At 41.7% G+C, this 16,160-nt stretch overlaps 1 protein-coding gene across 1 annotated transcript in view; it reads left to right on the top strand.

Moving 5' to 3' along the window:
• ETF1 (eukaryotic translation termination factor 1) overlaps positions 1–16,160 on the top strand; it is a 35,479-nt gene that overhangs the window by 14,910 nt on the left and 4,409 nt on the right. Inside the window, exons 3-8 of the mRNA XM_012476186.3 lie at positions 7,974–8,149; positions 9,134–9,273; positions 13,354–13,492; positions 14,084–14,274; positions 15,429–15,558; positions 15,816–15,971. Of these exons, the coding sequence (XP_012331609.1) occupies positions 7,974–8,149; positions 9,134–9,273; positions 13,354–13,492; positions 14,084–14,274; positions 15,429–15,558; positions 15,816–15,971 (932 nt within the window). The remainder of the gene's footprint in view (positions 1–7,973; positions 8,150–9,133; positions 9,274–13,353; positions 13,493–14,083; positions 14,275–15,428; positions 15,559–15,815; positions 15,972–16,160) is intronic.

Here is a 16,160-nt window from a genome sequence, read left to right as displayed (position 1 = left end):
CCTTGGTCCCTAGAGATTCAAAGAGCCCCTAGGATTGTAGGCCCCTTGAGAATTGGCTTAGCAAGCATAAGACAGTAAAATGGGTACTCAAGCGTTTTCTCCGTCTTTTATCTTTTTATAATTCTCCCTGTACATGAGTGGACTCCTGTGTCAGGTAGGTAGAACCTGCAGTCTAGATCATGATTAAAGTTCTGTTTAGTTGCCCAGTGTTGCTAGCCTCTTCCAAAGCAAATGCCTTTTCTCCCCATTGGCCTGTATGTAGAGTTGACATAACTCCAAAAGGTATTATCAAAAAGGTTTTTTGGAAATTACAGTTTAGAAGCCTAGCAAGTGTTTGTGATGGCAACTGAAGCAGTGTATCATAAATTTGCTTGATTTGTGGTTTGGCCAGAATGCTTGCTCCCCTATCCAAGGGGTGGCAGCAGAGCACACACCATATTCTCTTGGGTACTGTCTTTGATTATCTTGTAGTTTATTGGAAAAAATAGCACAAAAGTTCATGAACCAGCCTTCAAGGTTTCAAGTAGACACCCAAACAGAATTCTGATTTTGGAGATGTAACTTTAGCTACCAGTCTTGAGAGTAACTATTTTTGATAGTGGGAGGACTAGATAGCCAGCTCATCTACTTAAAAAGAAAACTATTTTCTGGGCTGGGTGCTATTTTGGGAGGCCGAGGCAAGCAAATGACAAGGTCAGGAGTTCGAGACCAGCCAACGTGGTGAAACCCCGTCTCTACTAAAAATAAAAAATTAGCTGGGTGTGGTGGTGTACACCTGTAATCCCACCTACTCTGGAGGCTAAGGCAGGAGAATTGCTTAAACCCCGGAGGCAGAGGTTACAGTGAGCTGAGATTGTGCCACTGCCCTCCAGCCTGGGTGATAGAGCGAGACTCTGTCTCGGGGTGGGCGGGTGGGAGGGAAGACAACTGTTTTCTGCCTGGAAAACCTGCAGAATTGACCACTAGGAGAAAACTTCCAGGGCAAGAGCCCTTGTAAATGAGATCCCTTTCCAATGCAAATACTGACAATGCCATAGTACACATTTATGAAATTTTACTTTATGAAAATAAGCTTCATATGACCCAATTACAGACATTTTCATATTTTAAACACCTGTAGTTACAAAGCTAATATAGGGGGTTTCTTTTTGTTCCCCTCACAGTGCTGCTTCTCTTCTTTCTTACTAGGCACTTAACACGTAAACCCATTTAATCTGACTATGTAACCAGCTTTCTAATTTCTTTTTCTTGCCAGCTTCCACTGGACTCTGGATAGGTGAAATTCTATTAAAGCTGGCATATTGGGTTACTGTGAGATTATGCACGCTTGGTAATTAGGGGAAAGTTCAGATGGTTCTGGCAGTCTTCCCAGTTTCTTTGACCCCCATCCATTCTCTTATGACACTAATAATTACTGCTACAATATTAAACTTGTTATATACTCTTTAAGGGTATAGATCCAATAATCTATAAAGATTTCAGGAAGTAACTTTCTTATGGTCTGATGAAATATCAGGTAGAAACAGTTTATAAACTGATACCACATTTTTGTTTTTTAAACGGAGTCTTGCTCTGTCACCAAGGCTGGATCCAGTGGCACAATCTCAGCTCACTGCAACCTCTGTCTCCCAGGTTCAAACAATTCTCTTCCCCTCAGCCTCCTGAGTAGCTGGGATTACAGGTGTGTGCCACCACACCCAGCTAATTTTTGTATTTTTAGTAGAGATGGGATTTCACAGTGTTGGCCAGGCTGGTCTCCAACTCCTGGCCTCAGATGATCCACCCTCCTTGGCCTCCCAAAAGTGCTGGGATTACAGATGTGAGCCACTACTCCTGGCCACGTGATACCACATTTTTTAGTTTGCTTTGGTTCATACCAGATCAACCTTTGCCTTCAAGATGTAAATCAGCTCAGTTTGTACTGATAGCTGTTGTACTAAAGCCAGTCTTTAGATCAGGTCACAGTAGATTTGAGACTTTTAATTTCCTATGTGTTGTAGATTTGATTCTGTTTATACTGTTGCTTGTTCTCCTTAAAAAATTATTAATGGTAAGATGGATTTCTTAACATAAAATTTATTGATGATTTTGTGAAAACACAATACTTCTCAGGAAAACATACTTTGGCTTTGGCTTTTATAGAGGCAAACTGTCAGGTTGAGACCAAGAGGCCTTAAAAGAAATACCCTGGGTCCTATATCTCTAGTCATGATGAATGTATTTTGTATACCATCTTCATATAATAAAATTAACTTCCAAAAACGTAGAAAGAAAGAGAGAGAGAAAAGGAAAGGAAGAGGGAGGGAGGGAGGAGGGAAGGAAGGGGAAGGGAAGGGAAGGGTGACGGGGGGATGGAGAGGGAGAGGGAGGGGAGGAAAAAGAAAGAGAGAAAAGGAAGGGAGGCAATTTCAGCACTTTGGGAGGCAAGGTGGGCAGATCACCAGGTCAGGAGATCGAGACCATCCTGGCCAATATGGTGAAATCCCATCTCTACTAGAAATACAAAAATTAGCCAGGTGTGGTGGCGCTCACCTGTAGTCCCAGTTACTCAGGAGGCTGAGGCAGGAAAATTGCTTGAACCCGAGAAGCGGAAGTTACAGTGAGCTGAGATCGTGCTACTGCACTCCCATCTGGCAACAGACCAAGGCTCCTTCTCCAAAAAAAAGAAAAGAAAAGAAAAAAATATCCTATTATGTACTATCTGTATCATTTTCATATACATACATATATATATATTTAGAGACACAGTTTCACTCTGGTTTCCAGGCTGAAATGCAGTGGTATGATCATGGCTCACTGCAGCCTCAACCTCTGGGGCTTAGGTGATTCTCCCACCTCAGTCTCCCAAGTAGCTGAGATTATAGATGGCATATACCACCATACTTGGCTAATTTTTGTAGAGACGGGTCTCACTACGTATTTTTTTGGTTTTTGGTTTGTTGCTGTTTTGTGACAGTCTCGCTCTGTTGCCCAGGCTGGAGTGCAATGGTACAGTCTGGGCTCACGGCAATCCACCTCCCAGGTTCAAGGGATTCTTGTGCCTCAGACTCCCAGGTAGCTGGAATAACATGCGTGTGCCACCACGCCTAGCTAATTATTTTTTCTTTTTTTTTGAGACAGAGTCTCACTCTGTTGCCCAAACTGGAGTGCAGTGGCATGATCTCGGCTCACTACACTGCAACCTCTACCTCCCAGGTTCAAGCAATTCTCGTGCCTCAGCCTCTAGAGTAGCTGGGATTACAGGTGTGAGGCACCACATCTGACACACCCAGCTTGTTTTTGTATTTTTAGTAGAGATGAGGTTTTGCCATATTGGCCAGGATGGTCTTGAACTCCTGGCTTCCAGGGATCTGCCTGCCTCAGCCTCCCAGAATGCTGGGATTGCAGGTGTGAGCCACCACACCCAGCCGGGGTCTCACTACATTGCACAGTCTGGTCTCAAAACTCCTAGGCACAAGCAGTTCTTCTACCTCAAGCCTCACAAAGTGCTGGGATTACAGGTATGAGCCACCTCACCCAGCCTACCCTCTTTAAAGTGCATGATTTCACTGTTTCGCAGAGTTGTGCAACCACTAATTTTAAAATATTTCCCTTAAAAAAAGAGTAACAATATTTCCATCAACCTAAAAATCTCTCTACCGTTTAACAATCTGTATTCCTCCCTCTTTTCAGCCTCTGGCAACCACTAATCTGCTTCTATCTCTTTAGAATGCCTATTGTGAACATTTTGTATAAATGGAACTATACAATATGTAGGGGTTTTGTTTTGTTTTTGTTTTTTGATATGAAGTCTTGCTCTGTTGCCATGCTGGAATGCAATGGCGTGATCTTGGCTTATTGCAACCTCTGCCTCCCAGGTTCAAGCGATTCTCCTTCCTCAGCCTCCCGAGTAGTTGGGATTACAGACACACACCACCACACCTGGCTAATTTGTGTATTTTTAGTAGAGACCGGGTCTCACCATGTTGGCCAGGATGGTCTCCATCTCTTGACCTCATGATCCACCCACCTCGGCCTCCCAAAGTGCTGAGATTTATAGGCATTAGCCACCGCGCCTGGCCTACAAAATGTGGTCTTTTGTGACAGTTTTTACTTGATGTAGTGTAAGTTAATACATATGTCTTTTATTTTATTGCTGAATAGTTTTTCATCATATGAATGTACCACATTTTGATTATTCATTTTTCAGTTGGTGGATATATGGGTTGTTTCTGGTTTTTTGGGGGGTTTTTTTGTTTTTGGTTTTTTTTTAATGAATAATGCCTCTGTGAACTTTCAAGCACAAGTTTTTGTGTGTTACATAATTTGTCGGTTGTTACAAGTAGAGTGGTTGGGTCATATGGTAACTCTGTGTTTAAACTGCTAAGGACTGCCAGACTGTTTTTTGAAAGTATTTTACCACTTAACATTCCCAACAGAATTGAATAACGATTGTGATTTCTTCACGTGCTGCATCTTTGTAGAAATGTCTCCTCACACCCTTTGCCTATCTTTTATTTGGGTTTTTTGTTGTTGAATTATGAGTTCTTAGCCGGGCGTAGTGGCTCACGCCTGTAATCCCAGCACTTTGGGAGGCTGAGGTGGGTGGATCACGAGGTCAGGAGTTCGAGACCAACCTGGCCAATATGGTGAAACCCTGTCTCTATTAAAAAAAAAAGAAAAGAAAAGAAACACAAAAAAGAATTATGAGTTCTTTACATATTCTTTACATTCTTTACATAAATCTTTTTTTTTTTTTAAAGATGGAGTTTCACCATCATGGCCAGGCTGGTCTTGAACTTCTGACCTCAGGTGATCCACCCACCTCGGCCTCCCAAAGTACTAGGATTACAGGCTTGAGCCACTGTGCCCAGCCTACATAAATCTTAATAGATAATGTGATTTGCACATATTTTTCCCATTCTGTGAGTCTTTTTACTTTTCTGATGCTATTCTTTGAAGTCCACAGGTTGGTCTTTGTTTTTTGAGAATGAAATCAAACTTATTAGAGAAGTTAAAAAAAAAAAAAAAAGAGTGGCTACTCTATAGAGCAGCCTAAAAGTTTTTAATTTTGAAATCCACTTAAGGTAGATCATCTACTATTTCAAATAGTCATTTTACCATGTTGTGTTTAAGAAAAATCAGGATGAGAAAAGAAATGAAACAGGAATCCTTTTTGGAAAGGAATCACCTAGAATGAACTCTCCAGATGATTTTCATGTGCAGCAAATTGAGAACTACTGTTTTGGGGAAGTGCATGTTCTGAAAAATGTTAACTTATAGGCCAGGTGCAGTGGCTCACACCTGTAATCCTAATGCTTTGGGAGGCTGAGGCAGGCGGATCACCTGAGGCCAGGAGTTCGAGACCAGCCTGGCCAACATGGTGAAACTCCATCTCTACTAAAGATACAAATAAATTAACTAGGCATGGTGGCACAGTTCTGTAATCCCAGCTACTCAGGAGGCTGAGGCAGGAGAATCACTTGAACCTGGGAGACGGAGATTTCAGTGAACCGATATGGTGCCACTGCACTCCAGCCTGGGTGACAAGAGTGAGACTCTATCTCAAAAAACAAAAAAATTTATAACTTACAAATGGACTAAGTCGTTTATTTTTTTTTTAATTTTTTATTGTAAAAAATACATAACATGAAGCTTATCATCTTAACCATTTACAAGTATATAGTTCAGTAGTATTAAGTACATTCACACCGTTGTACAACCAATCTCTAGGACTTTTCATCTTGTAAAACTAAAAGTGTACCCATTAAACAACTTCGTGTTTTCACCTTACTCCAGTTGCTGGCAAGTACAGTTCTACTCTCTGTCTCTACGAACTTTAACTACTCTAGGTTACCTCATGTAAGTGGAATCATACAGTATTTGTCCTTTTCTGTATGGCTTATTTTTCTTAGCATAATGTGTTCAAGGTTCATCCATGTTGTATGTCAGAATTTCCTTCCTTCAAAACTGAATAGTATTTCATTGTGCATACACACACACAGCGCATTTTTTTGTTAATCTACCAGTGGATATTTGGGTTATTTCCGCCTCTTGGCTATTGTGACTAATGCTGCTGCGAACATTGGTGTGCAAGTACACCAGTGTACTCTCAGACTCTTGGGTATATAATTGGAAGTGGAATGGCTAGATCATATGGTAATTAAATGTTTAAATTTTATTTATTTATTTATTTTGAGGAGCTACCACTTATCCCACGTGGCTGTACCATTTTATATTCTTGAAACAGTCTTATACTGTTGACCTGGCTGGAGTCCAGTGGCTAATCATAGATCATTGCAGTTTTTAACTTCTGGGCTTGAGTGATCCTCCTGCCTTAGCCTCCCGAATAGCTAGAGGATACAGGCCTGCATCACGCCCAGCTAATCTTTTATTTTTTTGTACACATGGGGGTCTCACTATGTTGCCCAGGCTGTTCTCGAACTCCTGGACTCAAATAATCCTCCTACCTCAGCCTCCCAAAGTGCTAGGATTACAGGCGTGAGCCACTGTGTTTGCTTTACATACAACTAGGAATTTTCTTTTTTTTTTTTTGAGACGGAGTTTCGCTCTTGATACTCAGGCTGGAGTGCAATGGCGCGATCTCGGCTCACCGCAACCTCCGCCTCCTGGGTTCAGGCAATTCTCCTGCCTCAGCCTCCTGAGTAGCTGGGATTACAGGCACGTGCCACCATGCCCAGCTAATTTTTTGTATTAGTAGAGACGGGGTTTCACCATGTTGACCAGGATGGTCTCGATCTCTTGACCTCGTGATCCACCCGCCTCGGCCTCCCAAAGTGCTGGGATTACAGGCTTGAGCCACCGCGCCCGGCACAACTAGGAATTTTCTAATGAAGTATTTCTTGACTGGTAGTGATTATGAGTGTCTTTGGAAGTTGTAGATAAAAAAATACGTTGCTAGCATTGGTGTCGAAATTTAAAAGGGGCTTAAAAATGGGTTGGTGGGCCGGGCGCAGTGGCTCACGCCTATAATCCCAGTACTTTGGGAGGCCGAGGTGGGTGGATCACGAGGTCAAGAGATGGAGGCCATCCTGGTCAACATGGTGAAACCCCGTCTCTACTAAAAATACAAAAATTAGCTGGGCATGGTGGTGCACGCCTGTAATCCCAACTACTTGGGAAGCTGAGGCTGGAGAATTGCTTGAACCCAGGAGGCAGAGGTTGCAGTGAGCCGAGATCGCACCATTGCACTCCAGCCTGGGTAACAAGAACGAAATTCCGTCTCAAAAAAAAAAAAAAAAAAAAGGGTTGGTAACTGGTCAGAAGGGACTTCCCATGTGTCAGGGCCTTGATGGTATCTTCCATAGGTCAGATTTTGGTCCTCTGTTGTAGTTCTAAAAATGTGAATTTGGGCACTCAGAATTTATTAGGCTATCAGTCATTCCTCCTCTTAATCAAACTCAAATGCAATTAATATGTTGCCATTTAAAGAGAATGAGTTTGTGTGTGAGAGAGAGAGATTTCATAACTGGGACATTGCTGTGACTTCCAGCGTTATCCTTTCCCATTGTTAGGGTGTATAGGGTGCTAAATTCATGATTACAAATATGTCTAGACTTTGGAAAGACTCATTGCATCATCCCATCATGGCATCTGTCCCTCAAGAACCACCACATTTGAAGGCTCTCCCATGGACAGATTCACTACCAAATTCCAGCCTGTTGACATTCCTTATCATAGATAGCTTCTTTCTTTATCCTGGGAAATGAGATGTTTCTCAAGTATCTCTCCAGCTGCATTCTTTACATAACTAATCTCTATTCAGTCAAATTGAGCACTAGATTCTGAACGCTGTTTCTAACTCTGGGTATACTTTCATAAACAAGACTAGTATAATTCCTGCATTACTCCTTTGAGATTGACCTGTTTCCATACTTTGGGGGCATCTCCCTCTAGCTTGCTTTTACCAGAGAGAAACGTGAGTTTACTTATGTGATATTTGAACCCCTAATGAGTTATTCTTTCTTCCACAGCAATGGCACCAGCATGATATCCTTGATCATTCCTCCCAAAGACCAGATTTCACGAGTGGCAAAAATGTTAGCAGATGAGTTTGGAACTGCATCTAACATTAAGTCACGAGTAAACCGCCTTTCAGTCCTGGGAGCCATTACATCTGTACAACAAAGACTCAAACTTTATAACAAAGGTAATCTGGAGTTTGCTCCTTTTCCTTCTCTCCATGTCTTGGTTATCTTTTATACTGTGATCCTGCTGTAGTGCTTTGTGTTCACTAATGTTTCCTTCAGTCAGCCATCATCAATGTCTCTTTGGCCTTGGTGGTTATCTTCTTTGTTTTCTTTTTTGTTTATTGAAAGTTCAGTAGGCCAGGCGCATTGGCTCAAGCCTGTAATCCCAGTACTTTGGAAAGCTGAGGCAGGTGGATCACTTAAGGTCAAGAGTTCGAGACCAGCCTGGGCAACATGGTGAAACCCCATCTCTACAAAAAATACAAAAGTTATCCAGGCCTGGTGGCACACACCTGTAGTCCCATCTACTCGGGAGACTGAGGCAGGAGAATTGATTGGACTCAGGAGGTGAGGGTTGCAGTAAGCCAAGATCTCCCCCCACTGTACACTACCCTGGGTAACAGAGTGAGACGTCGTCTCAATTTTTATTTATTTATTTTTCTTTTTTGGATGAGACAGAGTCTCGCTCTGTCATCCAGGCTGGAGTGTGATGATGTGATCTCAGCTTACCACAAGCCTCCCAGGTTCAAGCAATTCTTCCACCTCAGCCTCTCAAATAGTGGGGATTACAGGTGCCTGCCACCACGTCTGACTAATTTTTGTATTTTTAGTAGAGATGGGATTTCACCATGTTGTCCAGACTGGTCTTTAACTCCTGACCTCAGGTGATCCACCTGCCTTGGCCCCCCAAAAATACTGAGATTACAGGCATGAGCCACTGTGCCTAGCCTATTTACTGTACTTCAAAGAATAAATCCTACTGAAACATTTCAGAGGAAGTTTTAAAATTAGGGAGAGTTCTGCCTGAGAGAGTTCAGGCTTTTTCTGCTTTATTTAAATTATGACTTAAAGGGTCAGGCAGGAAAAATGGCTATGGGAACATTTTCTGTTAATTGAGGAAAATTGGGTGTGGAGTAAAGTAAAGTAAACTGTGTTTTTTGCAGTACCTCCAAATGGTCTGGTTGTTTACTGTGGAACAATTGTAACAGAAGAAGGAAAGGAAAAGAAAGTCAACATTGACTTTGAACCTTTCAAACCAATTAATACATCATTGTATTTGTGTGACAACAAATTCCATACAGAGGTAAGAAGTTCAAGACCAGGACATTTTCATCACTCTAGAATTCTTTCCCCGTAACCATTAGCAGTCACTCCCCCATCCCTCCCACTTACTTCTCTCATTCTAGACAATAAATAATATATTTTCTTTCCACAGATATACTTGTGCTGAGCTTTTTTTTTTTTTTTTTTTTAAGACGGGGTCTCACTCTGTTGCCCAGGCTGGAGTGCAGTGGTACAGTCTCGGCTACTGCAACCTCCGCCTCCTGGGTTCAAGCAATTCTCCTGTCTCAGCCTCCTGAGTAGCTGGGATTACAGGTGTGTGAGCACCACACCTGGCTAATTTATTTGTGTATTTTAGTAGAGACGGGGTTTCACCATATTGGTCAGGCTGGTCTTGAACTCCTGACCTCAGATAATCCACTTGCCTCGCCCTCCCAAAGTGTTGGGATTACTGGTGTGAGCCACTGCGCCTGGCCTGGACATTTTATATAACAGAATCATACAGTTTGTGGCTCTTTTTTTAAAGACAGAGTTTGACTCTTGTCACCCAGGCTGGAGTGCGATGGCACGATCTCGGCTCATTGCAACCTCCACCTCCCAGGTTCAAGTGATTCTCCTGCCTCAGCCTCCTGAGTAGCTGGAATTACAGGCATCTGCCTCCACCCCGCCCAGCTAATTTTTTTAATTTTCTTTAGTAGAGACCGGGTTTCTCTGTGTTGGCCAGGCTGGTCTCAAACTCCCAACCTTGTGATCTGCCCACCTCAGCCTCCCAAAGTGCTGGGATTACAGGTGTGAGCCACCATGCCTGGCCTGTTACTTTATACTTTTAAGGTTCCATGTGGTAGCATTCATCAGTATACTTTATTCCTTTTTATTACCAAGTAATATTCCATTGTATACATATATGCCATGTTTTATATATCTTTTCATCAGTTGAACATTTGGGTTGTTTCCACTGTTTGGCTATTGTGACTAATGCTGCTATGAACATTCACGGACAAGTTTTTGTGTGATTGTACGTTTTCATGTTTCTTGGATTTGTGGAATTTCGTAGATTATATGGTAATTATGTTTGACTTTTTAAGAAGTTGCTAGACTGTTTTCCAAAAGTTGTACCATTTTACACAGCTGCCTGTTTTCAAAAAGTAAGGCAGTTTACATTTATTATGCATGTTTTGAGACAGAGTCTCACACTGTCACCTGGGCTAGAGTGCAGTGGTGCAATCTCAGCTTACTGCAACCTCCATCTCCATGGTTTCAGCGATTCTTGTGCCTCAAGCCTCTTGAATAGCTGAGATAACAGGTGTGCACTAGCACACCTAGCTAATTTTTTGTATTTTTTTAGTAGAGATGGAGTTTTGCCATGTTGGCCAGGCTTGTCCCAAACTCCTGGCCTCAAGCGATCTGCTCACCTCAGCCCAAAGTGTGTTTGTCTGTATTTTTTTTTTTTAATTTTTGTGGGTACAAAGATGTATATATTTATGGGGTACATGAGATGTTTTGATACAGGCATGCTATGTGAGATACCACACTGTGGAATATAGGGTACCCATTTCCTCAAGCATGTATCCTTTGTATTACAAAGAATTCAGTTATATTCTTTTAGTTATTGCACTCAGTTTTCACGTTTTTAGTAGCAGAACTGTAAGAATTCATTTTCTCCCCTGCCCCCATGAAACTTTTGAGTGACAAAGCTGCCATAAAATGAACTGTAATGGTAGAAAGGAAACCTCATTAGAGTGACCTAAATCAGTCAACAGTAGAACAGTCAAGAATTCACAGCTGGCTCCTAGTTCAGTCTCTTGCCTTTCATCAACCTAGGAAAAAACCTCTACAGTGAAATTAGAACTGACATTTGTCGACAGTTTACAATGGGTGATTTTTGCTTACTTAATGGGAAGTCCGTTTATAGTTAGATCTTAGTCGACTGCATAGACAATCCAGACTGTTTTTCTCTTCACTACCACACTCTTGCTTATGACAGAGGGTTCATCAGGTAGCCCCTTAGCCACTGAAACCACTTACCTGTATCTGGTTGGATAAAAGCAGATTTTGAATCTTGTTGATTTAAACGGTGGCAGCTACCCATGTTGTCTAGCTTTAGCTCATTTACTGAGTTAGACTTGTTGGCTTTTTTCCAAACCGTAACTCCTTTTCCAAGATACTGTTTAATCTTGCTAGCTTTGTACATTTTACCTTTAACTGAGAGGGTTATATCCTGTTTATCAGGGTAATTCTACATTCTAATAAGGGATAAGTCTATTCCCTGATAAGCAGATTTATTGAAAACTTCAGTCTACCTAACAGGTCATTTTGATAAGGCTTTATTATTAACGTGCACTATTTATGTCTTTCTCCCCCACCCCACAAGACTGAGTCTTGCTCTGTTGCCCAGGCTAGAGTGCAGTGGCATGATCTCAGCTCCTTGCAACCTCCACCTCCTGAATTCAAGTGATTCTCCTGCCTCAGCCTCCTGAGTAGCTGGAATTACAAGTGTGCACCACCACGCCCAGCTAATTTTTGTATTTTTAGTAGACAAGATTTCACCGTGTTGGCTAGGCTGGGGTCTCAAACTTCTGACCTCAAGTCATTCACCCACCTTGGCCTCCCAAAGTGCCATTGCAGGCATGAGCCACCACGCCCAGCCACAATATTTATGTCTTAATGCTAACTATCTAGCATCATTTCGTTAAAGATGGATTCTTAGTTGATCCATCTGTTTTCTAATCAGTTATTGAAGGGGCTGTTTTCTTAGTTAAAATGGAATGAATAAGGCCAGGTTTGGTGGCTCACAACTATATAATCCCAGCACTTTGGGAGGCCAAGACAGGAGGATCATTTATAAAAATTAAATAGAATGGGTAACAATTTCTTACTTCCAAAGAGATTGTCCCCTGGCAATTAGAGATCTACTAAGCATGTAGTATTCTAATTCCATCATGAGAAATCTATGTCCCAGGACTGTTCAGTATTTTATCTTTGGGAAGGCATAAATAATGGGGATATAAAGTTAACATAGAAGGAAGGTTTTCCTCATAAAACTCAGAATCACTAACTGTAACACCTTTAAAGTCAGGATGGCTCATGCCTGTAACCCCAGCACTTTGGGAGGCTAAGACAGGAGGATCATTTGAGTCCAAGACTTCGAGGCTACAGTGAGGTATGATGGCCACTGCACTCCAGCCTGGCCAGCAAAGTGAGACCCTATCTCAAAAAAAAAAAAAAAAAATGAGTTAAATGTTTTTTGAGATAGGGTCTCTGGATCTGTCACCCAGGCTGGAGTACAGTGGCACAATCTTGGCTCACTGCAACCTACACCCCCCAGGCTGAAGCCGTTCCAAGTAGCTGGGGCTACAGGCACTCGCCACCATGGCCACCTAATTTTTGTGGTGTTTTTTATGTTTCACTATGTTGCCCAGGCCAGTCTTGAACTCCTGAGCTCAAGTGATCTGCCCGCTGTAGCCTCCCAAAGTGCTAGGATTACATGTGTGAGCCACCACACCCAGCCCAGAACTCTATATTATAAAAACTGAAACTCTATACCCATTGAGCAATAATTCCTTGGTCCCCCTTTTTTTTTTTAGCCCCTGGCAACCACCATTCTACTTTTTGTCTTTGATTTTGATTACTCCAGGTACCTCATATAAGTGGAACCATACAGTATTTGTCCTTTTTTGACAGGCTTATTTCACTTAGCATGTATTCAAGTTTCATTCCTTTTATAGCATGTTTCAAAATTTTCTTCCTTTTTGAGGCTGAGTTGTATTCCATTATATTGATAATACCACATTTTAACTGCCGTGTGTAATACGGCTATAAACATGAGCATGCAGATAGCTTTGTGGTATTATATTTACATCCCCATGTCAGATATGTTGAAAAGCTTTTTACATAGATATCATTCCTTATTTCCTTGTTGGGTTCAAATTTGTCCATAAGAGTTACATGTTTATAACTGAAGTCTATAAATTATTCCATAGTATGGTTTTTCCACAGTGCAAATAACAGTGGAGTGAAAGGTCTTATATATGTCCTTTCAGAGTTGTTCTGACCTTAGCAAAGCTTTGGGATTCACCATGTGGTACTTGTGTTTGCTTTTCAGGCTCTTACAGCACTACTTTCAGATGATAGCAAGTTTGGATTCATTGTAATAGATGGTAGTGGTGCACTTTTTGGCACACTCCAAGGAAACACAAGAGAAGTCCTGCACAAATTCACTGTGGATCTCCCAAAGAAACACGGTAATAGAGGAGGAAAACATGAACCCACTTACTTTATGTCTAGCAATGAGAAAACAGTATGATGGGCCAGGCGGGTGGATCACAAGGTCAGGAGTTCGAGATTAGCCTCGCCAAGATGGTGAAACCTTGTCTCTACTAAAAATAGAAAAAGTAGCCGGGCACAGTGGCAGGTGCCTGTAATCCCAGCTAGTTGGGAGGCTGAGGCAGGAGAATCACTTGAACCCAGGAGGCAGAGGTTGCAGTGAGTCAAGATCGCTCCACTGCACTCTAGCCTGGGCAGCAGAGTAAGACTCCGTCTCAAAAGAAAACAGTATGATGTGAGGGGAGTGAATCCAAGTGATGGGGAGAGAAGCCTCCTGGAATGACTGATAGATGACTCATTGGTGCTTACGGCTCTTCTGTTGACATAGAATCAGTGGTCGCTCTCTGAAAACAAGTAGTAGTTTATGCTAAATGTTTAGTTAAGGGAATGGTGATTTTTTTTTTCTTTTTTTCTTGGATGATGACATGATTGATTATTTTAGTTTTAATTTGAAGACATCTTGTAGTTCTTAATAATTGCCTTTTTCTCTTGCTACTTTTGTGTCAAAGGTAGAGGAGGTCAGTCAGCCTTGCGTTTTGCCCGTTTAAGAATGGAAAAGCGACATAACTATGTTCGGAAAGTAGCAGAAACTGCTGTGCAGCTGTTTATTTCTGGGGACAAAGTGAATGTGGCTGGTCTAGTTTTAGCTGGATCTGCTGACTTTAAAACTGAACTAAGTCAATCTGATATGTTTGATCAGGTAAGTAAGAAGTAGATGCTCTGTTATGTAAGTCCCTAGGTGGGAGCAGGCAAGTCCCTGTGTGAGCACTAGAACACACACATCTTTTTAAAATTCCCTGGGTTAAAAACCTACCTCTGAGTTAAATGGTGGCAGATTTACAGATGTTTATAGGAAACATTTCCCTGTGCTTTTCTGGGCCCCTTCTCTTCTGAAATCAGCCATTTTTAGGTGGGCTCCTTATGGATCCTGTGGAGAGGTCCCTGGTTTAGTTTAGTTGGGTTGTCAGAATCGGCTGTAGAATGGAGTTTGATTTCAGAGAAACTAGAACCTGTTCTTTCTTTTTCTGATTTATTCTTGGAGATATATAGCAGCAAAGCTCTCAGCAATATGACAGCTGATTCAGCCTAAAGCATTTAATCTAGGAGGATCTGTTGGTTTATAATACATGGGCTCAGCCATAATACATTTCCAAGGTATTCTTCTGGAGGAAGTTGCCTTATGGTAGAAATTGCCTTAAACTTTTTTGGTTTTTGGTTTTTGTTTGTTTGTTTGTTTTGTTTTTGGTTTTTGTTTTTGTTTTTTGGAGACCAGGTCTTGCTCTCTTGCCTAGGCTAGAGTGCAGTGGTGCAATTATAGCTCACTGCAGCCTCGATCTCCCGGGTTCAAGTGATCCTCCCAGCTAAGCCTCCCAACTAGCTGGGACTATAGTCATGTGTCACCGTGCCCAGCTAATTTTTGTACTTTTTGGTAGACATGGGGTTTCACCATGTTGCCTAGGCTGGTCTCAGAATTCCTGGACTCAAGCTGTCTGCCTGTCCCAGCCTCCCAAAGTGCTGGGATTAGAGGTGTGAACCACTGTACCCAGCCCATCTTAACCTCTGCTACCTTATTTGCCAGGGGCCAGTGATTCCCCTTTTCCTTCACAAGAACTTATTTTTGTTTGCGCTTAAAGAATTATCCTGTAGTAGGTCTAATAAAATGTGTGATGTAATTAGCTGGGAAAGTTTACCCTGGCAGTGCTGTTCACTGTAAGAGCAGCTTTTGATTAAATTGGGCTCCTTCCCCATACAGACTTCAGCGACCATAATGCTGAGCTTTGCTTACCTTTAAGACGTAGTGGGTTTGGGTAAAGGTGTTTTGAAGTACTAATGATATTTTTTTTTGTATGTCAGAGGTTACAATCGAAAGTTTTAAAATTAGTTGATATATCCTATGGTGGTGAAAATGGATTCAACCAAGCTATTGAGTTATCTACTGAAGTCCTCTCCAACGTGAAATTCATTCAAGAGAAGAAATTAATAGGTATCAGTGAAATGCAACTACATATTCTGTGAAATTTTTTTTTTTGCGGGGGGTGGTGTATACATATGTATGTATGTACATGACTGTATGAGACAAGGAATCAAAAAGGTAAAAAGGAATATTTAGCATTTTTATTAACTCTTTTGCCTCAGTGAAAGCATTATTTTTTATCTTCTTTAGTCATTAGGTCAAGTAGGTGTGTTGTATCTACTAAGAAAATTTTAATATATGTTCTATTGACTTGTCCCTAATCACAGGACGATACTTTGATGAAATCAGCCAGGACACGGGCAAGTACTGTTTCGGCGTTGAAGATACACTAAAGGCTTTGGAAATGGGAGCTGTAGAAATTCTAATAGTCTATGAAAATCTGGATATAATGAGATATGTTCTTCATTGCCAAGGCACAGAAGGTAGGAGAATTAGAATATAAAGTTGGTATTTGTTACTGACCCAGGAAGCCTGGGGTGGAGATTTGGGGGGAGGTGGCTGATTTCAGGAGCAATCAGAAAGTAGATCTACCCCTTGTTCCCCGCTCCTTCAGTCTGTAGCACATTCCTGCATAGATTTTTCTGCTTGAACTGTTTAATGTCTGCTTAAGA

This window comes from Aotus nancymaae, unplaced genomic scaffold (genome assembly GCF_030222135.1).
Source record: "Aotus nancymaae isolate 86718 unplaced genomic scaffold, 86718_ANA_hifiasm-v0.15.2.pri h1tg000064l_1, whole genome shotgun sequence".
In the NCBI taxonomy this organism is placed as follows: domain Eukaryota; kingdom Metazoa; phylum Chordata; class Mammalia; order Primates; family Aotidae; genus Aotus; species Aotus nancymaae.
Note: the sequence above shows the minus strand (reverse complement) of the source record. Positions and strands in the feature narration are given on the sequence as shown.